Genomic DNA, 26,552 nt, shown 5'->3' on the forward strand with positions numbered 1-26,552 from the left:
GTCCCGAGTTCGAGTCTCGGTCCAGCACCCAGTTTTAATCGCCAGGAAGTTGTACGAAAACTTGATCATCATCGGCTTCATCATAACAGCATAACCGGCACCCCAAACTTCTAAGCCGAAAAAGGATTAAAGAAATCAATTAAAACTGTAGAGCTTGTAGTAGAGAAAATGAACCTTACTGTGCCTTTAATGTCCTGTAAGGCGGCAGTGATCAGTGGACGTGCGCAAGGTGAGTGGAATGATAAGACGCGCTTGTGCAGGACATGGTGCCCGAGCTGTCGCGGCAGGCTGAGCAGCTGTCGGCGAAGCTGGCCGACCTGGCGGACGGCGCGACGCTGGACGTGTTCCCGTACGTGGCGGCGGCCGTGCTGGAGACGGTGTGCCGCACCACGATGGGGGCGGCGCCGGCGCCGGCGGGCGAGCGCCGCTACGTGCAGCTGCTGGCGCGCAGCGTCGCCATCGTCGAGGAGAAGTTCTGCAAGCCGTGGTTGTGGGCCTGCGGCTGGCTCTACCGCCGGACCGCGCTCTACCGCGACGAGGCGCGCACGCTCGCCGAGCTCAACGCCTTCTCGCAGGAGGTCATCGCCCAGCGCGCCTGCCGCCGGCAGGAGGCTGCGGCCGGGGACAGTCGAGACAAGCAGGTGCCTAGCACAACGTGACCCTTGTTAACATTGGTAATTACACCTAGCCGGCAAAAGTCGTGGGATAGCTCCTAATATCGTGTCGTTCCTCCATATGTCCGTCATAGCGCAGCAACTCGACGTGACATAGACTCACGTAGCCGTTGGAGGTTCACTGCACAAGTACTGAGCCATGTTGCCTCTATATCCGTCAATAATTGCGAAGTCTGTTTCCGGTGCAAGATTCTGTGCATGAACTGATCTCTCGATTACGTCCCATAAATGCTCGATGGGTGATCGTATCATTCACTCGAGTGGTCCAAACAGTTTTTCAAACCAGTCGCGAACAATTGTGTCCTGGTAACATGTTCGGGAACAAGAAATCCATGAAAGGCTGCTACTTGTCTCCAGGTAGCCGAACATATCCATTTCCAACCAATCAATCAAAATGACAGTCACAATCGCGTTATTTATTTTGTCGCTAACCAGTTTCAACCCGCGATGGGGTCATCTTCAGGGCGATTTACACCATTTGGTCTCTCGCTGCGGTTGTCACTCTGCCTGTGCGCGGTTGGTAACTCACCGTTACCAGTTGGCCACAAAATAAATAACGCGAATGTGACTATCATTTTGATTGATTGATTATAAGTAAACCAATCGCTGCTATCTCCACGCAACTATGTCGTCTAGAAATATATCCATTTCCAGTCAGTGATCGGTTCAGTTCGACCAGAAGATCCAGTCCATTTCATGTAAATAAAGCCCACACAATTATGGATTCACCACCAGATTACGCAGTGGGGTGTGCTCCACACTCGAACTCTACCATCACCTTCTACCTAGTGAAGTTGATACTCATCTGACCAGGCTTTGGTTTTTAAATAATTTAGGCTCCAAACGATATGGTCACGAGTCCAGGGGAGGCGCTCTGGGCGATGTCACTCGCACTGGTCGTCTCTTGCCATAGTCCCTTAACGCCAAATTTCCACGTCCTAATCCTATCGGATACGTTAGATAAACGATCTCATTGACTTGTGCGGTTATTGCAAGCTGAGTTGCATGCCTGTTGGCAGAGTTAACTCTACGCAAACGCTGTTGCTCTTGGTCGTTACGTGAAGGCTGACGGCCACTTCGTTGTCCATGGCGAGAGGTAATGCCTGAAATTTGGGATTCTCGGCACTCTCTTGACACTTTAAATCTCGGAATACTGAATTCCCTAACAATTTCCGAAATGTAACGTCCCATGTGTCTAGCTCCAACTACCACTCCGCATTCAAAGTCTGTTAATTCCAGTCGTGCAGCCAAAATCATGTTAGATAGCTTTTCACACAAATCAACTGAGTACAAATGACAGCTCCGCCAATGCGCCGCTCTATTATACCCTGCGTATACGATATTACCGCTATTTGTATGCTTGTCCCTATCCCATGACTTTTACTAGGTCAGCGCATATGCATGTACTTGATACAGCCTACTCCACAGCAACAGCAATGGCAGTGGCAGCAGCCGTTAGTGATACTCTGCTGCATAAATGCTTTCACACTACTTCTCCGAGGATTACGATCATCCAACGTATCGGTAATGAATACCATCTAATTGCCTCTCACTAACCAGCCATTACGTCGTCGTATTGCTCTTCTCCTGTCTGCATAATTTTCGACAATATTGACACAGGGATCGCATTTACTATTTTAATAAAAAGTTAACAGTCGGCAGGTGGTGGCTTAAGTGGGCACTGCAACAAATATCTACTAATACCACTATTGCTGGCCCCTGTTTTGATCACAAGAGTGGTAGATTATTCCTACACGTATGTTAGGGGCCTGAAGATGGAGTAGTAAAATGCTGAAACTGGTTGCCCAATAAAATAAGGTTGAAAATTGACGGCTGAAAGGTGTTTAATTTTAATATCGAACAGTCGAGTCTCTCAACCATCGCTTAGAAGATGGACAGGCAGTTACTGTGGACAGGTTGAGATGGACAGAGGAGAATATGGACAGGATGATGGGAGGAGGAAATTGGGAGAGAGGGGGAGGAGGGTGAAATGCCTGAGGCAGGTGGAAGATCTACATCTACATTTATACTCCGCAAGCCACCCAACGGTGTGTGGTGGAGGGAACTTTACGTGCCACTGTCATTACTCCCCTTTTCTATTCCAGTCGCGTATGGTTCGCGGGAAGAAATACTGCCGGAAAGCCTCCGTGCGCTCTCGAATATCTCTAGTTTTACATTCGTGATCTCCTCAGGAGGAATAAGTAGGGGGAAGCAATATATTCGATACCTCATCCAGATACGCACCCTCTCGAAACCTGGACAGCAGGCTACACCGCGATGCAGAGCGCCTGTCTTGCAGAGTCTGCCACTTGAGTTTGCTAAACATCTCCGTAAAGCGATCACGCTTACCAAATACCCCTGTGACGAAACGCGCCGCTCTTCTTTGGATCTTCTCTATCTCCTTTGTCAACCCGACCTGGTACGGATCCCACACTGATGAGCAATACTCAAGTATAGGTCGAACGAGTGTTTTGTAAGCCACCTCCTTTGTTGATGGACTACATTTTCTAAGTACTCTCCCAATGAATCTCAACCTGGTACCCGCCTTACCAACAATTAATTTCATATGATCATTCCACTTCAAATCGTTCCGCACCCATACTCCCAGATATTTTACAGAAGTAACTGCTACCAGTGTTTGTTATGCTATCATATAATCATACAATAAAGGATCCTTCTTTCTATGTATTCGCAATACATTACATTTTTCTATGTTAAGGGTCAGTTGCCACTCCCTGCACCAAGTGCCTATCCGCTGCAGATCTTCCTGCATTTCGCTACAGTTTTCTAATGCTTAATGCTGTAACTTCTCTGTATACTACAGCATCATCCGCGAAAAGCCCCACGGAACTTCCGAAACTATCTACTAGGTCATTTATATATATTGTGAAAAGCAATGGTCCCATAACACTCCCCTGTGGCATGCCAGAGGTTACTTTAACGTCTGTAGGCGCCTCTCCATTGAGAACAACATGCTGTGTTTTGTTTGCTAGAAACTCTTCAATCCAGCCACACAGCTGGTCTGATATTCCGTAGGCTCTTACTTTGTTTATCAGGCGACAGTGCGGAACTGTATCGAACGCCTTCCGGAAGTCAAGGAAAATAGCATCTACCTGGGAGCCTGTATCTAATATTTTCTGGGTCTCATGAACAAATAAAGCGAGTTGGGTCTCACACGATCGCTGTTTCCGGAATCCATGTTGATTCCTACAGAGTAGATTCTGGGTTTCCAGAAACGACATGATACGCGAGCAAAAAACATGTTCTAAAATCTTACAACAGATCGACGTCAGACATATAGGTCTATAGTTTTGCTCATGTGCTCGACGACCCTTCTTTGGGACTACCTGTGCTGTTTTCCAATTATATGGAACCTTCCTTCCTCTAGATACTTGCGGTATACGGCTGTTAGAAGGAGGGCAAGTTCTTTTGCGTACTCTGTGTAGAATTGAATTGGTATCCCGTCAGGTCCAGTGGACTTTCCTCTGTTGAGCGATTCCAGTTGCTTTTCTATTCCTTGGACACTTATTTCGATGTCAGCCACTTTTTCGTATGTGCGAGGATTTAGAGAAGGAATTGCAGTGCGCTCTTCCTCTGTGAAACAGCTTTGGAAAAAGGTGTTTAGTATTTCAGCTTTACGCGTGTCATCCTCTGTTTCAATGCCATCATCATCCCGGAGTGTCTGGATATGCTGTTTCGAGCCACTTACTGATTTAACGTAAGACCATAACTTCCTAGGATTTTCTGTCAAGTCGGCACATAGAATTTTACTTTCGAATTCCCTGAACGCTTCATACATAGCCCTCCTTACGCTAACTTTGACATCGTTTAGCTTCTGTTTGTCTGAGAGGTTTTGGCTGCGTTTAAACTAGCAGTGAAGCTCTCTTTGCTTTCGCAGTAGTTTCCTAACTTTGTTGTTGAACCACGATGGGTTTTTCCCGTCCCTCACAGTTTCACTCGGCACGTACCTGTCTAAAACGCATTTTACGATTGCCTTGAACTTTTTCCATAATCACTCAACATTGTCAGTGTCGGAACAGAAATTTTCGTGTTGATCTGTTAGATAGTCTGAAATCTGCCTTCTATTACTCTTGCTAAACAGATAAACCTTCCTTCCTTGTTTTATATTCCTATTTACTTCCATATTCAGGGATGCCCTTATGATCACTGATTCCCTGTTCTGCGCTTACAGAGTCGAAAAGTTCGGATCTGTTTGTTATCCGTAGGTCCAAGATGTTATCTCCACGAGTCGGTTCTCTGTTTAATTGCTCGAGGTAATTTTCGGATAGTGCACTCAGTATACGGTAGCGTTCCCGCTTCCCACGCCCGGGTTCCCGGGTTCGATTCCCGGCGGGGTCGGGGATTTTCCCTGCCTCGTGATGACTGGGTGTTGTGTGCTGTCCTTAGGTTAGTTAGGTTTAAGTAGTTCTAAGTTCTCGGGGACTGATGACCATACATGTTAAGTCCCATAGTGCTCAGAGCCATTTGAAACATTTTTTTTTTTGCAGTCATTATAATGTCACTCGATACTCTGTCCCTACCACCCGCCCTAAACATCTGAGTGTCCCAGTCTATATCTGGTAAATTGAAATCTCCACCTAAAACTATAACATGCTGAGAAAATTTATGTGGAATGTATTCCAGATTTTCTCTGTTGTTCTGCCACTAATGCTACTGAGTCGAGAGTTCGGTAAAAGGAGCCAATTATTAACCTAGATCGGTTGTTGAGTGTAACCTCCACCCATAATAATTCACAGAGATGTAGAAAGATACTGGTAAGATGGTAAATCAAGAGGGAGAGGTGGAGATGAAAAGAGAGTGAGGGAGGAGAATATGGTCAGAGAGAAAGAGGTGGAAGGTATGGTCAGAATGGGGCAATGGAGGGAAAGTATAAAGATAGGGGAGGAGGAGATGAGTAACCGAGAGAGGGAAGGAGGAGATAGGCAGAGGTGAGAGGATGAGGTGGACAGAGAGATGGAGGAAGAGGTTGACACTGAGAGGAAGGAGGAAGTTTGTTCAATATATTTGTCAAATGCGTAAGTGGGCGAAGCTGCAGGGAAAAGGATAGAATTTGTAAACGTACAAACTTCCAGTATGAAAACTAAGAGTCTTAAAAATGATAAGGACTTCTGTAAAGTTACGTTTCTTTTTAGTCAAGAATATTCTGTCGGGTCTGATGTAATCCACCAAGAACATCACTCTTGTGCCTATCTATTCATCTCAGAGTATCACTTGCATTCTACAGCCTCAATTATTTTTTGGACATCTTACAGTCTATGTCTTCTTCTACAGTTTTTAACCTCAACAGCTTCCTGAACTACCATTGAGAAGTTATTCCCTGATGTCTTAACGCATATTTTCTCAAAGTCCTTGCTTGATTCACTTCCATTTAATGCTGTATTCCAAATACACACTCTCAGAAATTTCTTCCACAGATTAAGGCTGTTGTTTCATACTAGCAGACTACTATTGACCATAAATGTTGTTATTTTGCTTCCAAACTAGTTGAATTCCCTACTTCGTCTACTTCTTGGTACACGATATTGATATAAGATTATCGGTAACCGCATTTCTGTTACTCCTAGTTTTTTTTATCTTGTTCAAGCTTACTCTGGGTACATACTCCGTATTCATTACATTGGTCATTCCATTCAATACATCATTCTCTTTCACTTTCACCGAGGATAGCAATGTCATCAGCGAATCTTGTGGTTGATATTCCTTCAACTTCAATTTAAATGTCACTATTGGTCCCTCCCTTAGCTATTGGACCTTTCCTTATTCGCTTATTGCTTCTTTGATGGACAGATTGAACAAAATGTTTGAAAGACTACATCTTAGTCTTAAACCTTTTGTAATCCGATCACTTCGTTCTTAATCTTCCATTCATATTTTCCCTCTTGGCTCTTGTAAATACTGTATATTACCCATCTTTCCCTGTAGCTTACTCCTGTTTATCTCAGTATTTTGAATATCTTCTACTGTTTTACATTGTCGACCGCTTTTTCCAGGCCGTCAAACGTCAAGGCATTGTCTTGTTTTCCGTAAGTCTTGATTTTTTTTTAAAGTCCAGTTTCGATTATCAGTGGCAGTGGCAGAACTACGGCTCTAGTGCCTTTACCTTTCTAACAGCGAAACTAATCGTTATCTCGCGGATCTTCTATTTTATTTTTCACTGTCCTCTATATTATTCTAATCAGCAACTTGAGTCATAAGCGGTCAACCTGAGTCTTTGACATTTCTCGTACTGGTCTGCCCTTACTTCAATCGGTATTGTGTGGATAGACTTACAAGTTATATTTAACACAGTATATTTTTCAGAGTTTGCCTGAAGGGTAGCCCAGGTAGATAGGTTTACGGCCCGACCGGCAGCAGCAAACAATCCTGCCTGCTAAAGGCCGTGCCATTCACAGCCTAATCCTACTGTCAACAATAAATCCGACGCGGTTCGTGAATCCTCTAGCAAAATCGGCAAACCACAGGAATATGAGTAAGAGAAGACAGAAAGCATATGACCTCCCGCTAAGAAACGTACCTGAACGTAGTTAGAAAATATTGAAATACATACAATTACATCAATAACAACTCTCACAGTTTCCTCGGCAGACCTGTATTAATGACCATTGAATTACATGAAATACTGACAACGTCACACAGCGTAGTCACCTGACGTACGTTTACATTCGCAATACTAAGTGAAATACTGATTAGGGTGACTGAAATATTCGATTTTATCTCACGTAACTTGACGTTGTCAAAACTGTTGAGGTGTGTGGCCGTTACAGCCACCCCTGATATCTGAATTTTTCTGACCAGTGTTTTTCATATTATGAAATTATTTTTGTGATTTACAGTTCATGTGAGCTATGCTAAAGCGAAGTACAATGAATTCATTATTTTACGAAGACATTTTATGTTCTCGAAATGGTGAAGAAGGGTAAATATATCAATTTGAGGTAAGGGACCATAATCCGGAAACGACCGAGTCGAAGGCTATCAGCGAAAATCAACTCAAGTTCCGTGTTAGCCTCACACGGCGCTCAAACTAAGGGCCCCTGCTTTTGAACCATGAATATGATGTGTATAATTCCCGCACAATGCTACCCAATTTATTTCCCCTGTTGATGAACGACAAACAACACACTTAACTTGGTGTTAGAGAGGCCGACAATCCTAAATCTTTGGTACAGTAATAACGAATTCCATGGACCTGCACATGCTTCACAAGCTGTTAACTTTACAATAGTTGTTCAAAATTGCATCCTCCAGGGCCAGTACAGGCATGGCACGCCGAACAAAGATCTGTCGCACCCATTCTAATATTCCTGGTGTCCTCTGCACAATGTCACAGGCAGCGAGATTTCTTACCAGATGTTCAGGCTTCTTTAGTGTCGGTAGGTGTCTCGTATATAAGACTACTCACCACAAGAATAAATCAGTTGAGATCAGGTGAACGTGCTGGACACGAAACAGTACCTCCTCTGTCTATTCCTTTTTCAGGGAACGTCTGATCCAGGTGTTTACGACCCTCGCAGCACAGTGAGTGAGGCTTCATCATGATAGACACATGTCTTTTGACGAATAACGTAAGGGATATGATCCAGGAACATGGGTAGTATGTCTCTAATAAAGACTGTGTACCCTTGTGCATTTAAGCCGAGAGAAGAAGAAACGGGCCTAGTAAGCACTCTTTTACTAAGCCTGACTGGTAATCTGTGTTTATGTCTCTTCACAATTGTATAGTAGGTACTCTCATCCTTCGAACATGACTGGTGTGCCTAACTAGGATTACCTCAGGTGAAACAGGCTTTATCCACGAAAAGTACATTTGCAAGAAAGTGAGGATCGATTGTAAGGCGCTGCAGGAACCATTGGCTAAACGCGACATTGGGTGCGAAGTCAGCAGAAGTCAAAGCATGAAGTTTCTGTGAATGGCAGCCGTGTAGCTGCATTTCTCGTAATTCTCGTTCCACAGCACTCTGTGTAATATCCATTTCAGGTGCAGCTGATCGAGTGCTGATTTCAAGAGCCTTATCCACTGGAGCAAGCACTACATCTGTGTCTGGAGTCCGTCTAGTTCGTCGTCCTCCTCGGTCGTTGTACTGTATTAACAACTGGACATAATCGTTGGAACAGTCTTGGAAATATGGTGTGAGCAGAATGTCTTATACGCGGATATTTTGTCCTGTAAAACCATTCCGCTTTCGTGCTGCTCGATTTACTTGTCCATATACGAAAATCACGTCTGCCAAGTTCCGCTGTCAGATACAGCTGCATTTGGTTACAGGTGACCAATGTTAGCAGGCCTACTTCAACTTGTAGACACGTACACCAGTCTCGCACATTACAGATATTGAACACCACGATTGCTCTGTCAGTATACAGTACGCCATCTGCAGTAGATTAGTTACTATCCCAACCTGAACACCAATGTGTTCATAGGGATTGCCTATCCTATAGTCTTAACAACAACAGTTCTGGTACATTTATTGTCAGAGGTGCTATCAGGAAGATTTTCTCTATAACTTTGGATTCACTTGTTTCCGGACCAGTGCTCCTTACCTCAGACTGATACATATACAAATTTCAGTCATCCCTGAAAGTCCTAATTTCATCACGCAATCACTCTGTATATTTTGTTATTATTATTAAACTAGTGCGTAAACTTGGTACGTTAAAAGCTATGATGCGTGTGTGTATGTGTGTGTGTGTGTGTGTGTGTGTGTGTGTGTGAGAGAGAGAGAGAGAGAGAGAGAGAGAGAGAGAAGGGGGGGAGGGGGGAAGAAGAGCGGCGGGAAGGAGACATAACAAACTGACTGTGATTTAAGGAGGAGGGCGGGAAGGAGACATAACAAACTGACTGTGATTTAATGAGGAGCGAAACTATGTTTCGAATGGTTTTGCATTGAAGTCCACATCTCACTGTCGTAACTCTGAGGCTTACAGTGATTGGAAGCTCTAGTTTTCAAGTATATCGCAAGATTATATTTGAGAAGGTTTTTAGGATTATCAGAACGGCTGTATGACCACTTCCATACGTTTTTTGTTCTTTCTCTATCCAACAGTTGTTGTCTTCATCGCTCTCAAGACAAAAACTCATCAACTGGTTCCTTAATTACATTGGTAAATTTTACAAATTCTTGATGTGTTCAGTGCACATAAATTTTTTAGTACTACAATTGATTTTCAAACTAACTTTCAAATCTTCTTTCATCAGTTTCTCCATTAGCTGGCGAAACAGTGTTAGATGCACATAGGGATTAAAAATTTGCTAAAAATAGCTCATTCTTCCAGACGAGGAAAGAATGTATTGAAATACTACGGTGTACGAACTAATTGTGTTTTGAATACTTCTCGATACAATATTAACATTGTCGTGGTTAAGTGTAAGTTACGATGTGCTCTAATTCCGAAAGTGTCGTCTACGCCAACGTTAATACTTTAAAAATGTAACAGGACGCAAACTGTTAATTGGCACTATGAATTCAGAGGTAAAGAGTCCTTGACTCGACAATTTATTACTTGGTGGATGCGTCGCTAGATACACTATGAACCTAGAGTATTGAAACCATACTGACGATCTAAGTACGAAGGGGGACTGTTATGCACAATTCTTGCAGCATCTAAATCTTGAACCAGTTCTAGAACCACTGAATATCTTGGCAGGTCGTTACGAATGTTCGTATTCAGCGATTTCATTTTATATTGTCTCGAATTATCACAGGTTCTTAGTCCATTTACGTGTAGTTGTTGGAGTAGAAATATTCCCTACAAACCAGTAGTTATAAAACCACCTTCCAGTCCTCAAGTGAAGGGAAGAACCAGTTGTTGAGTGTATTTAGAGCAACTGGATCGAAAGACTGAATGAACAGGAAAGGAAATAAACAGCAGTAAAAGCAGCTTGAAGTGCTTTATGTAAACCAATTCGTGTTTTGAAAACAAAACCCCCAATATGTCAGAAAACATGTCATCCACGCAATCATACGGTACGTATGGACTCGGAGTCCATGATAGCCACTTCTACCCACTGTCGAGATCAAATCAGCCCAGGTTCTTAGACAGCCATCTTAGAAATTATGGTAAGTTTGTGGCGCTCGTGTAGGGTGAGAATTGTGCATAGATGGCTTGTGTTGATATTTCTGCAGAGCACAAGACACTTCAGGTATTTTTTGCTTTCACATTCCTTCGCCAACTCACAATCAATTGTCACCTTTCCAATCTAGCCTAACCTCTGCATAAGCTACAGATTACTATTTCACCACAATAGGGTTCTCTGCCTTCGCATTCGTTGACATGGTGGCTTATACCAGCAAGAGCCCAGACTCCGCAAAAATGGCTATCGGAAGAAGTGTGTTTCACATCCCACTTACGGTATTTCGAAGGATTTCGTCCTCCGTGACTGACGAGTGGCTGCCGAGGACAGTTAATGTCTTACCTCCAGCTCTGATTCATTATGCCCTGTTCAGATACTTTTGTTCTAAAACAGAACCGCACCAGTGACGTGTTGACCGCTGACAGGTGGTGCTGGACTACCTGCTGGCGGCCACGGAGTCTGGCGGGCGCCTCAGCGAGACGGAGCTGCAGGACGAGGTGAACACGCTGCTGTCGGCGGGCTACGAGACCACGGCCACCACCATCTGCTTCGCGCTGCTGCTGCTCGGCATGTACCCTCGCGTGCAGGACAACCTGGTCGCAGAGCTGGACGCCGTCTTCGGAGACGACCCGCAACGAACCCCCACAGCGGCTGACCTGCGGCGCCTGCACTATCTCGATGCTGTCATTAAGGTGAGCTACCTGCACCGCTACCTAACCGTACCCACTGTAACTGTCTCCACAGCCGCATTTGCATAAAGAAAATCTCTCTATCTTCTATTTAATGCTTGCTGTTTAGTAGCTCACACGCTTTTGTAGTTTCTGTGAGCAGCGGGCAGTGTCGTACGTTCGAACACATTTCAAATTTTCGCCACTATCCAGTCCTATAATAGAAGTGTGATATACTTTCTTATTCCATTTTGGAATCATAGAAATCGCTTTATGTGTGCGGCAGTGTTATTCTGAAGTTACAAAAATTATTCAGGAAAGGGAAGGTCTTTCCTGATGTGAAAATGTGTTCCAAGGTACAACATCGCCATATATATGGGAGTAAATCGATAAGTCTTGTCGATACTGTATTTAATAGTTTTGTGTTACTTTATTATTCTACTACATAGCACTAATTAACAAGTGAAATCAAATTAATAAGAAGTATTTCCAAAAATCTATTACAAACCAAACAAAAATTTTTAAATACACTCCTGGAAATGGAAAAAAGAACACATTGACACCGGTGTGTCAGACCCACCATACTTACTCCGGACACTGCGAGAGGGCTGTACAAGCAATGATCACACGCACGGCACAGCGGACACACCAGGAACCGCGGTGTTGGCCGTCGAATGGCGCTAGCCGCGCAGCATTTGTGCACCGCCGCCGTCAGTGTCAGCCAGTTTGCCGTGGCATACGGAGCTCCATCGCAGTCTTTAACACTGGTAGCATGCCGCGACAGCGTGGACGTGAACCGTATGTGCAGTTGACGGACTTTGAGCGAGGGCGTATAGTGGGCATGCGGGAGGCCGGGTGGACGTACCGCCGAATTGCTCAACACGTGGGGCGTGAGGTCTCCACAGTACATCGATGTTGTCGCCAGTGGTCGGCGGAAGGTGCACGTGCCCGTCGACCTGGGACCGGACCGCAGCGACGCACGGATGCACGCCAAGACCGTAGGATCCTACGCAGTGCCGTAGGGGACCGCACCGCCACTTCGCAGCAAATTAGGGACACTGTTGCTCCTGGGGTATCGGCGAGGACCATTCGCAACCGTCTCCATGAAGCTGGGCTACGGTCCCGCACACCGTTAGGCCGTCTTCCGCTCACGCCCCAACATCGTGCAGCCCGCCTCCAGTGGTGTCGCGACAGGCGTGAATGGAGGGACGAATGGAGACGTGTCGTCTTCAGCGATGAGAGTCGCTTCTGCCTTGTGCCAATGATGGTCGTATGCGTGTTTGGCGCCGTGCAGGTGAGCGCCACAATCAGGACTGCATACGAGCGAGGCACACAGGGCCAACACCCGGCATCATGGTGTGGGGAGCGATCTCCTACACTGGCCGTACACCACTGGTGATCGTCGAGGGGACACTGATTAGTGCACGGTACATCCAAACCGTCATCGAACCCATCGTTCTACCATCCCTAGACCGGCAAGGGAACTTCCTGTTCCAACAGGACAATGCACGTCCGCATGTATCCCGTGCCACCCAACGTGCTGTAGAAGGTGTAAGCCAACTACCCTGGCCAGCAAGATCTCCGGATCTGTCCCCAATTGAGCATGTTTGGGACTGGATGAAGCGTCGTCTCACGCGGTCTGCACGTCCAGCACGAACGCTGGTCCAACTGAGGCGCCAGGTGGAAATGGCATGCCAAGCCGTTCCACAGGACTACATCCAGCATCTCTACGATCGTCTCCAAGGTAGAATAGCAGCCTGCATTGCTGCGAAAGGTGGATATACACTGTACTAGTGCCGACATTGTGCATGCTCTGTTGCCTGTGTCTATGTGCCTGTGGTTCTGTCAGTGTGATCATGTGATGTATCTGACCCCAGGAATGTGTCAATAAAGTTTCCCCTTCCTGGGACAATGAATTCACGGTGTTCTTATTTCAATTTCCAGGAGTGTAGAAGCTGTTGGCTACTAGCACAAAATACTATTCTCAGACAGGGAAAATTTTTAAGACATTAGAGAATCTCATTTCATTTACCTTCAATACGTGTTCAGTGGAAGACCTCCTTCTGTTTCAAGGTACAAAATCATGTATGATGGATGAAGTAAGTTTTAACCGTCACACGTTACGTGACTAGCTTTAAAAGTATGTAGAATTTTTCTCTCAGACTCTCTAGCTAAAGAAATAATAACATCCTCCAAATAGGTATAATACATTATGAAGTTTTTGTGTTCTTCAATACAGAGACTTGTTTGGTGCAGCTCTTAGTTGTACTTTATTCTGTGCGAGCCTCTTCATCTGCGAATAACTATTGTAACCTACATCTTACTGAATCTGCTTACTGTAAACGTCTCTTGGTCTCCCTCTACGAATTTTACCCCCCATAATTCCCTAATACTAAACTGGTTATCCCTTGGTGTCTCGGAATGTGTCCCATCAACCTATCCCTTCTCTTAGTCAAGATGTGCCATAAATCTCTTGTTTTATCAGTTATATTCAAAATTTCCTCATTAGTTACGTGATCGACCCCCTTTATATTCAGAATTCCTGTGTAGCACCACATTTCGTAACCTCTGTTTTCCTTTATTTTTTATAAAAAGTGTTTATCATCCATGTCTCACTTTCATACATGGCTTCACTCCAGGCAATTACCTTCGGAAAAGATTTCCTAACATTTAAATCTATTTTCGATATTAACAAAGTTCTGTGCTTCAGAAATACTTTTCTTGCTATTGCCAGTCTACATTTTATATCTTCTCTGCTTCGACCATCATCAGTGCTTTTGCTTCCCAAATAGCAAAACTCATTTACTACTTTAAGTGTCTGGTTCTCTAATCTGATTCTCTTACCATCACCTGTTTCAATTCAACTACATTCCATTATCCTTGTTTGCTTTTGTTGATGCTAATCTTATGTCTTCCTCTCAAGACACTGCACATAGCTCTCACCTGCTCTTCCAAGTCCATTGCTGTCTCTGACAGAGTTAGCAATGTCATCGGCAAACGTCAAAGTTTTTATTTCTTCTCCTTGTACTTTAATTCCTACTTCAAATATTTCTTTCATTTACTTTACTGTTTGTTCAGTGTACATATTGAATAACATCATGATAGACTACAATCCTGTATCATTTCCTTCTCAGCCTTGTTTCCCTTTCACGTCCCTCGACTGTTATAACTGCTGTCTGGTTTCTGTACACATTGTAAATAGCCTTTCGCTCCTTGCATTTTATGCCTGCTACATTCAGAATTTCAAGGAGAGCATTTCAGTCAACACTAAAAAGCTTTCTCTAAGTCTACAAACGCTATAAAAGTCTGTTCGCCTTACCGTAAGCCATCTTCTAAGATCAGTCGTAGGTTCGGTAATGTCTCACGTTTGCTACATTTCTCTGGAATCCAAACTGATCTTTCCCGAGGTTGGCCTCTACCAGTTTTTTCTGTAAAGAATTCGTGTTTGTACTTTGCAGCCATGACTTGTTAAACTGTCAGTTCGGTAATTTTCACACCTGTCAGCAACTATTTCTTTTTGGAATTGGAATTACAGCACCCTTCTTGAAGTCTGAGGGTATTTCGCCTGTCTCATACATATTGTGCACCAGATGTACGAGTTTTGTCATGGGTGGCTTTCCAAAGGCTCTGACGGAATATCTTCTATGCCCTGGGGCTTTGTTTCGAATTAGGATTTTCAGAGTTTTATCAGACTATTCTCTCAGTATCGTATCTGCCATCTGATCTTGATCTATGTTCACTTCCCTTCCTATAATATTGCTTTCAAGCTCATATCCCTTGTACAGACGCTCTTCATTCTTCGTCCACCTTCTTTTAGCTCTTCCTTCTTTGCGTAGGAGTGGTTTACCATCTGAGCTCTTGATATTCATACAACTGCTTCTCTTTTCCCCAAAGGCCTCTTTAATTTTCCTCAGGGCTGTGTTTATTTTTCCCCTAGAGAAATATGCTTCTAAATCCTTACATTTTTCCTCTAGCGATTCCTGTTTACCAATTTCTCAGTTTCCGCCAATCTCATTTTTTAAACATTTATATCCTCTTTCGCCTGTTCCATTTGCTCAATTTTTTTATGTTATCCTTTCTCCAATTAAAGTCAAATCTCTTGTATTATCCAAGGATTTCTACGAGGCTTTGTCTTTTTACCTATTTGATTCTCTGCTGCCTTCACTACTTCATCTAGTCAACCTACTTTTTCTTCTTCTACTGTACTCCCTCTGAAACTCTCAGGAGCCTCTGGTTCTTTCAACTTATCCGGGTCTCGTCTCTTCAATTTCCAAGTTTTTTCTGATTTCTTAAGTTTTAATCTACCGTTCATAATCATTAAATTGTGGTCAGAATCCATTTCCGCTCCTGGAAATGTCTTACAATTTAAAATCCGGCTCCTAAATCTATGTCTAACCATTACATAATCCATCTGAAACCATATTATCCTAAAACAAGTCTTAGCGATAGCTAAATTATGCTCTGTGAAAAATTCTACCAGGGGGATTCCTCTTTTATTCCTTTACCTTCAGTCCGTATACTCCTACAATTTTTATGTCTGTTCCTTTTCCTACAATCGAATTCCAGTCCCCAATCACAAACATCACGATTAGAGTTTCGGCTCCTTTAACTATCTCAGTAACTTTTCTCATCATATGTTTCTTCAATCTCTTCATCATCTACGGAGCTAGCTGACATGAAAACTTATACTACTATGACCAGCGTGGCCTCGTGTCTGTTTTGGCTACGATAATGCGTTCCATGTACTGTTCATAGTAGCTTACTCGCATCTCTGTTTTCTTATTCGTAATTTTACCCACTCCTGCATTACCCCTATTCAACATTTTATTTGTAACCCTGTAGGTAGCTGACCAGAAGTCCTGTTCTTCCAGCCTCCGAACTTTACTAATCCCCACTATACCTAAATTCAACCTACCCACTCCCCTTTTTAATTTTCTATCCTTCCTGCCCGATTAAGGCAGCCATCATCCCACGCTCTGATCCGTAGGACGCCAGTTTTGTTTCTTCTGATGGCGACGTCCTCCTGAGTAGTCTCCACCCAGAGATACCAATGGGGCACTATTTTACTTATGGAATATTTTACTCAAGAAGACGCCATCATCATTTAACAATACAGTAGAGCTGCAAGTCGTCGGGAAAATTACGGCTGTAATTTCCACCTGCTTATAGCCTTTCGGAGTACTATGGTACAAGGCCAGATCAGTCAACCATCTAAACTGTTGCCCCTGCAACTACTAGAAAGGCTGCTGTCCATTTTCAGGAACCACACGTTTATCTAGCCTTTCGACAGATACCCCTCTGTTTTGTTTGCACGTACGGTACCACTATCTGTATCGCCGAGGCACCAAGCCACCTCGCCTCCACGGTTCAGTGGTGGGGCGGGGGAGGGGGATATATTCTACAGTACTTAAATATATAGAAGTTGTAATACTTCCAGACGCTACGAAAAACACAACCTCATGTCTTACAACAACAAAAACAGTAGAAAATGGAGAAATCTGCTTATGACAGTTTGTAATGTACATTCCTTCGCGTGATTAAAAAATGAGTCACGAGATTGAAACACCAATCAAGAAACGCTATCCCTATGTGTTTCTACCTACACTATCCTCTAGGTACAACATTCTCCCCTCGTTTATTTTCAGTTTTGGTTTATTTTCTATGTTATTATTTCAGCAATCATATCCTTTCTCTGTATATCAGCAACTGTATGAAAACGGTTCATCAGTCGTCTCTCTATAGTGTCATGGTGTTATTCGATGAAACAGCTGACAGTTTATTACTTTGTTTGTCGCCAAGGGCGGCAACGACGGGGTTATTGGTACGATTCCTACATAATACTGCAAGGATTTTAATACGGATGCCTTCCAGCTATATTATATCTTATAACCTGTCACTCACAACAGTGACTCTGTCTAGTTTTGGTCATCTAGCGGGATGCTAGACATTGTGTTAATGTCTACTTTGTGAAGGTGCAAGAGTGTAAAGAAATCGTTTCTCATAAATCCCACTAGCACACACGTCTCGTATTTGCGGACACTTAAATGTCTTATTATAATGATTTTCATATTTAAACCTATGATCATTTTTTGCAGTCACATTTGACACATTACACTGTGAAAACTAGTAGAAACTACGATACAGTATAAAATTTTTGCATACACATATAGTTATCTCAAGTAGACCCTATTGTATGTGCAAATTTAATGATAAATTTATTCCGAATCATGTCGCGTATCTAATTCTCTCTAGAATTAATGTGCGAACATCTTTACTCCGACTGCTCCCATTATATCTGCTACTCTCAACAGCTATTTCCTTCACTGCTGCTACTGTTACTTTCACAATTGGTACTCTTGATCGGCACTCTCACAGTGGCTACCCTGACAATGGATGCTTTCATAACAAGTATTTTCTGTACTGTTGTTCTTGTGGTGTCACCGCCAGACACCACACTTGCTAGGTGGTAGCCTTTAAATCGACCGCGGTCCGTTAGTATACGTCGGACCCTTGTGTCGCCACTATCAGTGATTGCAGACCGAGCGCCGCCACACGGTAGGTCTAGAGAGACTTCCTAGCACTCGCCCCAGTTGTACAACCGACTTTGCTAGCGATGGTTCACTGACAAAATACGCTCTCATTTGCCGAGACGATAGTTTAGCATAGCCTTCAGCTACGTCATTTGCTACGACCTAGCAAGGCGCCATTATCAGTTACTATTGATATTGTGAATCATGTACCGTAAAGAGCGACGTTCATTATTAATGGATTAAAGTTAAGTATTCCACCAGCTACGTTCGTTTTTCTAAATTCTAATTTCCTTGTCCTGTTCCAGACTTCACGCCAGCCTGCGTGAACTAAAACGCGTGCATTTCGGCCTCCTCTAGTAACACGGTGTTGGCTCTCCTGCCAACCACGACAGTTCTCATGACGGGTACACTGTCAGCCACTACTTTCAGGACTCCCACGGTCAAATTGGATCATAATCTGTCAATGACTTTTCTCAAAAGCGAAATTTTCACAAGCACTACTCTCAGAACTACTATTTTTAGCTGTCAGCAATCACATGCACAAACGTCTCTGTCACAACTCAGAACTGCTACCCTCTCAACTACAACTCTCAAAACTTGTTACAAACACATCTGCTTTACGAAAATATACTAGGTTATCTTCTGCTTTATTGTTGATGGAAAATTTTATTTGTGGGACCGTAATTGATGAAAAATTTCTTTAAAAGAAATTCCTTGGTTTCGGGGTCCTAATTTTGTTTCCGTGTGCTTCTGGTTCCCTTTGCTGACACCCCTGACACAGATCATACAGTTTCTCAGTGGATCAAAGAAAACTTCATTATCATCTCAAATAGGAAACCCCACGCATACGGTTACATTCGGTGGTGATGTCAATCAACATTCGATCTGTTGACGAAAATACAGTTTCAAAGCCTGTTGTACATATAAATCTTCGTCGGAAATTATACTGCATGCTTTCTCCGAAGACTGTTTTTAGCATTTAGTTCAGCAGCCCACTCGTAATGTAAATGATTACGAAAGCATACTTGACCTCTTTGAAACAAATAATCCTGAACAGATAGGTAGCATCATTATCGATACAAGAAATAATGACCAAAAAGTTGTTGTAAATAGACTGTATACTGTAACATCCAAACCAACCTAAAATAAGTGCAAAACATAACTATTTAAAAATTCGCTTCACGACTTCCCAAGAGACATTCTCCTTTCCTTCCTAACTAGCTATGTAAGCACGGACGAGATATGGCTTCAGTTCAAAGAAACAATGTAAATTAATAACAGACGGAACTGATCCCCAGACGAACAAAGACAGAAGCGATCAGAAAAGCATACCAAATCTAAAAGAACGCAAAATCCAGAAGGTGGCTGGAGTTTTACAGATGTCAGAAATTTAGCGCGTACTTAAATTCGAGGTGCTTTTAATAGTTTCGACGACGAAACTGTCTCTAAATCTAGCAGAAAATCCTAAACAAATTTTGGTCGCATATAAAGCACGCCGGCGGTTAGGCACAATGGATATCTTCACTGCGCGATAGAGATGTTAATGTTACCGATGACAGTGCCGCTAAAGAATAGTTACTAAACGCAGATTTCCGAAATTCGTTCACCAAAAAATACGATGTTAAATTTCCGCAATTAGAATCAAGAACTGCAGGAAACATGAGTAACTTAAAATTACACATCTTTAGGGTAATGATCCAGTTCAAATCAAGCACTAAGGGTAAATATTCTAGCCCAAACTGCATACCAGTTACGTTCGTTTCAGAGTATGCACCACACTTAACAATGGTATACAACTGCTCTCTAGACGAAAGGTCCGTACCGGTACCTAAAGATTAGGAAGTTGCACTGGTTACATTAGTACTCAGAAATGGAAACAGGAGTAATCCGCTGAATGACAGACTCATATAACTGATACCGATTTGCAGTAGGGTTCTGAAATATACACTGTGTCCGAACATGACGAGCTACCTCGAAGAAAACGATCTATTGACACACAATCGACACGGATTCAGAAAATATCATTCTTGTACCACACTACTAGCTATGTATTATCAACGCTGTATTCTCTTGAAGTAATGAGTTATACTAATAGAGGATCTAAAATTGATTCTGTATATCAAGATTTCCAGAAGCTTTTTGACACCGTTTCTCAGAAGTGATTCCAAATCAAATTGAATACGTGGGACTGGAGATTTCCTGCCAGCAACTGACGCAGAGTCATCGAGAAAAACAAAAGTGATATCCCCAAGGAAGTGTTATACCCCCTTTGCTGTTCCTAGTCCGTATGAACAATGTGGGCGATATTTATCGTCTAGAAGAGTCATCAGAAGATCATAAACAACTGCAAAACAGTTTAGACAAAATACATGTATGGCGCTAAAATTGGAACGATAACATAGTTGATATACATGAAATGAAATCGCACTTCTGAATGTGGGCTACCATCAGCTGTATAATGGAATGACAACAATGAAAATTTGTGGCTGAGCCGGATTACCCACTTATCACGAGCGGTCACCTCAACATTCTTAACATAGGCTATCCCAGCACGACTCAAGACCAGACCAAAACTTCCGTATGCCATCAACCATATGTCTACAACCTGCACTCATACATCCACTAATTGTATTACTGTACAGGGGAGACATTTTAATTGAAAGTTGCTTTCGTGGTCTCGGCGAATAAGTAGTAAACTGCAGTGCCTGTGTTGTCCAAAACTACGATGCAATGTTCCTGCGAACATACATGCATACCCTAAGGAACACTGTATCGCATTTACGAACAGCACAGGCACTATGGGATAGTATTACAATTAACGTTGTGGAGAATGGAAACCAAAGACTGCTTTTCATTGGCAGAACACTTAGAAGATGCAATAAATCTACTGACTGCCTACACTATGCTCTGTCCGTGTTGGAGCATTGCTGTGCGGTATGAGATCCTTACCAGATAGGATTGACGGAGGATATGGAAAATGTTCAGAGAAGGGCAGCTCGTTTTGTATTATCGCGAACTAGAGAAGATAGTGCCACGGATATATTACGCGAGTTGTAATGGCAATCAGACATTTTCCACTACGGCGAGTTCTTCCCACAGTATTTCAATCACCTACTTTGTCATCTGAATGCGAAAATATTTTTTTTGTGCCCACCCACATAGGGTGAAATAATCATCGTAGTAAAGGAAGGTAAATCAGAGCTCACACGGAAAGTTTTAATTGTTCGTTTTTTCAGCGCACAGTTGGAGAATGGAACGGTAGAGAAACAGTGTAAAGGTGGTTCGATGAGCCCACTATCAGTCAGTAAAAAGTGGATTGCTAAATAGTCATGTAGATCTAGATGCACATTTGCGTAATCTGCAAAGCAGTGATGGAGGAACCTGACCTCATCACTAACGATGAGAAAGGGGACTGGTTTTCGAACAATGACAACATTCCTACTCACACATCCGTCTCAGAGCGCTAGTGTTTGACCCTTTCTCCGCGTAAAACCACGTTTGGGCTGTGACCCATCACTGCAGATGAGTATAAAAACTTCTCCAATAATGAATTCACCGAACGAACAAATGTCATCTTGTATAAGGGAGAGTACTTGGGACCGGATATGTATGTTTTATAAAAAGGACACAGCTAAGTTTCCAGATTAAAAGAAAAGAATACGTTTCTCGTAATGGCACCTGTATTACGATGGAAACACCATCACAGTGAGATTGCAATTCAGTGAGCTACAATGCTCTGACAATATTTACCTTTAGTCGAAAGAGTGGCTCATCAGAAAGTTCTGAGAGGAATTGATGGAATGAGAAAGACGGCCTTGACTTAGACAGAGAACGACTGCATTTGTGTCGAACTTTCAATGCAAACAGATAAGCAACAGCGTGAAATAATAGTAAAAATCAATGTGGGACGTACGACGAACGTATCTGTTGGGACAGTACGGCTAAATTTGGCGTTAACTGGTTATGACATAAGACGACTTACCCAAATGCTTTTGCTAACAGTACATCACCTTTAAACCCTCTCCTGCCCTCGTGAACATATCGCATGGACCCTTGAAAACGGTGGTCTAGTAAGACGAGTCCCTATTTAGGTTGTAAGGTCTGATGGTAGCATTAGAGTGTGCCGCAGACCCCACGAAGCCATGGACCCGAGTTCTCAAAAAGGCATTTGTGCCAGCTGGTGTGGTTCTATAATAGCGTGGGCTGTGTTCACTTGGAATGGACTGGGTCCTCTGCTCCAACTAAACCAATGATTGACTGGAAATGTTTATGTTCTGCTACCTAAAGACCATTCGGGACCATTCGTGAACACCGTGTTCCAAAGCATGTGGTCGGGCCACAGTTGTGTGCGATTGGTTTCAACAGTATTCTCGACAATTAGAACGAATGATCTTGTGATCCACATTGCCTGACATGAATCCCATCGAACATTTGTGGGGCATAATCGAGAGGTGAATTCGTGCACAACACTTTCATAAATACAAACAGCTATTGAGGCAGCATGGCACAGTATTCCTGCAGGGGACTTTCAGCGACATATTGAGTCCAGACCACTTCGATTTGCTGCCCTTACACCTGGCTAAGGTGGTCCGACAGGATATTAGGAGGTAACGCATGACTTGTCACCTTAGTGTATAACACAGAGGTACACCCAGTATTAATGTAGGGTTGAGAAACGTGGAGCATTACTAAATGAGAAAAGGAAGAACTATTAGAGGTAGGGGTGTAAATGTGGAAACCCAGTTTGTTTTTGCTGTATAAAAGAAATGTTTACTTCTCTTTCAGCTTAAAAAATTAGCCAAAGCTAATTCATAATGTTTTGGCAATGAATGTAACATTATGAAACAAAAACTAAATACGTTAAAAATTGAAAAACATTTTCTGCTTGCACAACTCATTAATTTTTCAAGAAGTGCGGGTAATGTGGAAACGCCTTAAATTTGTGGGAAACTGACTACTTCAAACGAATACTATTACAAATTTTGGGAACTATTCTATTTTATATTAAATTTCAATTACACAAAAATATTTTTAAACGCAACTGTAATAGAAAAATGCTTCATAAGCGAAGTTCACTTGCAAAAATCGCATATGTAAATATCTCCTTCATCTCAGGCACACAAAAAGTGACTCCATTCCTCACACACTACACACTTAATCCACAATTCTTCCAGAACATCTTTGGAAAATGCACCTCCACAAAAAATACAAATGGCATCTTCTTCAGTAGGTTTTTCTTCCCCAACTGGGAGATCCAAATCTGACTCGCCTGAAGAGACAGTTGGTGCATTTGGCTCTTCATCTGAATCCTCAGGTAACTTAAGGAGTCTTTACTGTACTCAGCTTCCAAAATACCAAAAAACTTGTCTACAGCTTCTTTGTTGAACCCTTTTGCTCTCGAGATTGAGGTCCCCATAGGTTTGTGCATTGTGAGTTTATTTCTGTGTCGTCTAAGGGAAAGGTCAAACAAAGCTCTACCTGCAGCATTTGAAGTAAAAGGATAATTAATATTATTTCTTTCCGCTAGCTGATATGCCTTTGTCTTGACATCTAATCTGGTAACCTTTGTCTTGACATCTAATCTGGTAACCTTTGTCTTGACATCTAATCTGGTAAGGCCATAGAAGCGATTATCCATTTCAATGAGATACTGTACCAACGGTTTCTCAATAGCATCAGGTAGTACAGGCTTACGTCCAAGTATCAAAGAAACACATTCTTCAGGTGACATATCACTATGCACAAACCTTTGAGGTGTCGTCTGAGGTACACTGAAAGGTTTTACTGCTCTTCTTAACCCCATATGCTTTTCTCTTAAGGCTATTATAGTATTAATCATGTTTCCAGCATCCCACTTCTTCACAATAGCTCTTGGTTTCCGATCAGTTAGCTTTCTTCGCATCTAGAAACAGACGCAAAACGTATTGGAAGTAATGTATTTGATGTTGGCATTGTGGAAAGGTTTCCACAATGCCATCGTATGTATGCTTCCACATTACCTACACAATGGCCGTTTTAAATTTCGGTAGATTACATTAAGCAACTATCCATTTAAGCTTGACAAGCGACTGCTAAATCCTTCTATGCACCTCCCTTTATAAGCTATCAGACGTAAAGAAAAGATAACTACAAAGTATGTAGATAAATGTAACACCAAAACTTACCTACAAAATGGTTTAGAAAATGCACGAACGTAAACTGCATCATTGTCACGGCGTCTGTTGCTGAACTGACTGCTAACCCTCTACCGTGACAAAAAGGAACTATTGCAACAATTTCTGGCTGCCCCGCTACAGCGCAGCACTCTGCAGGCCAGATACTAGACGTTTCCACATTACCCACACGCTTCCATATTTACACCCCTACCTCTAATATCTGAAACAAGAGTAATGAAGAAGATTTGGGGACCCATCTTAGATAAAAGAGAATGAAGATGGAAATAGAACGAGGAAATCTAGCTTCTGATGCAACAACCAACAATACTTCAGAAGCCGAATACCAAAAGAATAAAGTGTGTGTGCAATAGAGCCCGTATGGTAGAAGAAAGGCAGACGAAGAAAGCAATTGCGGGGAAACCAAACACCAGACTCCCCACGGTACAACCAAGGCACCGCAAGATGAATGACTAGACGGAGGTGCTGGCAGCCATGGTGACTGAAGACACCTGGAGAAATGGAGCAAAATACTAAAAGGAAAGGAGGCATTTTTGTAGTCCGCGGGACCTGTGGTCTATTAAAGCGCTTGTTGGAAGGCGTGCTGAAAAGTAATGCCTCCGAATTTTTATGTGAAAACTCTTGAAGCTTTTTAAGTGAAAGAAACGTTATTAACACTCTGCATTTTTATTCCTCACGTCCACATATTTGCAGCCTCTGCCACTAACGGGCTCCCAATCATAGCATGTAACATGGCGGTGTGTTACGCAAATAATTCACTTGTTGAGAAACAGAGTGCTGTAATGCAGTTTCGAAATCAAAGAGTTCGTCCACACATGTAGCACTCTCTCCTTCATCACGACGGTGCCACTACTGCTGTAACATCTGCAACAATCCGACGCCTCGGGTTCACTGTCATCGATCATCCTCCGATACAGCCCCAACGTGCCCCATCCAATTTTCATCAGTTTCCAAAACTTAACGAACATCTTCGAGAAATTCACTTTGATAGTGAAGAACTGTTGCAAGCAGAGGTGAGGTTGTGGCTCCGTCAACAAAGTTTAACATTCTACAGTAAAGGTATCAACAAAGTGGGACCCCGTTGGGAGAAATGTGTTGATAGCCAGTGCAATTATGTTGAGAAATAAATGTGTAGACAAGAAAAATAAATATGTAGAATAGTAATAAAGTTCGTTTCATTTAAAAAGCTCTAAATTTTCACTAAAAAAATTGGAGACAATGCTTTTTAGCATCATCATCATCATCATCATCATTTAAGACTGATTATGCCTTTCAGCGTTCAGTCTGGAGCATAGCCCCCCTTATACAGTTCCTCCATGATCCCCTATTCAGTGCTAACATTGGTGCCTCTTCTGATGTTAAACCTATTACTTCAAAATCATTCTTAACCGAATCCAGGTACCTTCTCCTCGGTCTACCCCGACTCCTCCTACCCTCTACTGCTGAATCCATGAGTCTCTTGGGTAACCTTGCTTCTCCCATGCGTGTAACATGACCCCACCATCTAAGCCTGTTCGCCCTGACTGCTACATCTATAGAGTTCATTCCCAGTTTTTCTTTGATTTCCTCATTGTGTACACCCTCCTGCCATTGTTCCCATCTACTAGTACCTGCAATCATCCTAGCTACTTTCATATCCGTAACCTCAACCTTGTTGATAAGGTAACCTGAATCCACCCAGCTTTCGCTCCCATACAACAAAGTTGGCCGAAAGATTGAACGGTGCACAGATAACTTAGTTTTGGTACTGACTTCCTTCTTGCAGAAGAGAGTAGATCGTAGCTGAGCGCTCACTGCATTAGCTTTGCTACACCTCGCTTCCAGTTCTTTCACTATGTTGCCATCCTGTGAGAATATGCATCCTAAGTACTTGAAACCATCCACCTGTTATAACTTTGTTCCTCCTATCTGGCACTCAATCCGTTCATAATTCTTTCCCACTGACATTACTTTCGTTTTGGAGATGCTAATCTTCATACCATAGTCCTTACATTTCTGATCTAGCTCTGAAATATTACTTTGCAAACTTTCAATCGAATCTGCCATCACAACTAAGTCATCCGCATATGCAAGACTGCTTATTTTGTGTTCACATATCTTAATCTCACCCAGCCAGTCTATTGTTTTCAACATATGATCCATAAATAATATGAACAACAGTGGAGACAGGTTGCAGCCTTGTCTTACCCCTGAAACTACTCTGAACCATGAACTCAATTTACCGTCAACTCTAACTGCTGCCTGACTATCCATGTAAAGACCTTTAATTGCTTGCAAAAGTTTGCCTCCTATTCCATAATCTTGTAGAACAGACAATAACTTCCTCCTAGGAACCCAGTCATATGCCTTTTCTAGATCTATAAAGCATAGATACAATTCCCTGTTCCACTCATAACACTTCTCCATTATTTGCC

At 42.7% G+C, this 26,552-nt stretch overlaps 1 protein-coding gene across 1 annotated transcript in view; it reads left to right on the top strand.

Moving 5' to 3' along the window:
• Positions 1-263: 263 nt before the first annotated feature.
• LOC126092786 (cytochrome P450 4V2-like) overlaps positions 264-26,552 on the top strand; it is a gene marked incomplete at its 3' end in the record, with an annotated part of 32,028 nt that continues 5,739 nt past the window's right edge. Inside the window, exons 1-3 of the mRNA XM_049908513.1 lie at positions 264-377; positions 438-641; positions 11,193-11,459. Coding sequence (XP_049764470.1) covers positions 264-377; positions 438-641; positions 11,193-11,459 — 585 coding nt within the window. The remainder of the gene's footprint in view (positions 378-437; positions 642-11,192; positions 11,460-26,552) is intronic.

Source organism: Schistocerca cancellata, chromosome 7 (genome assembly GCF_023864275.1).
Source record: "Schistocerca cancellata isolate TAMUIC-IGC-003103 chromosome 7, iqSchCanc2.1, whole genome shotgun sequence".
NCBI lineage: Eukaryota > Metazoa > Arthropoda > Insecta > Orthoptera > Acrididae > Schistocerca > Schistocerca cancellata.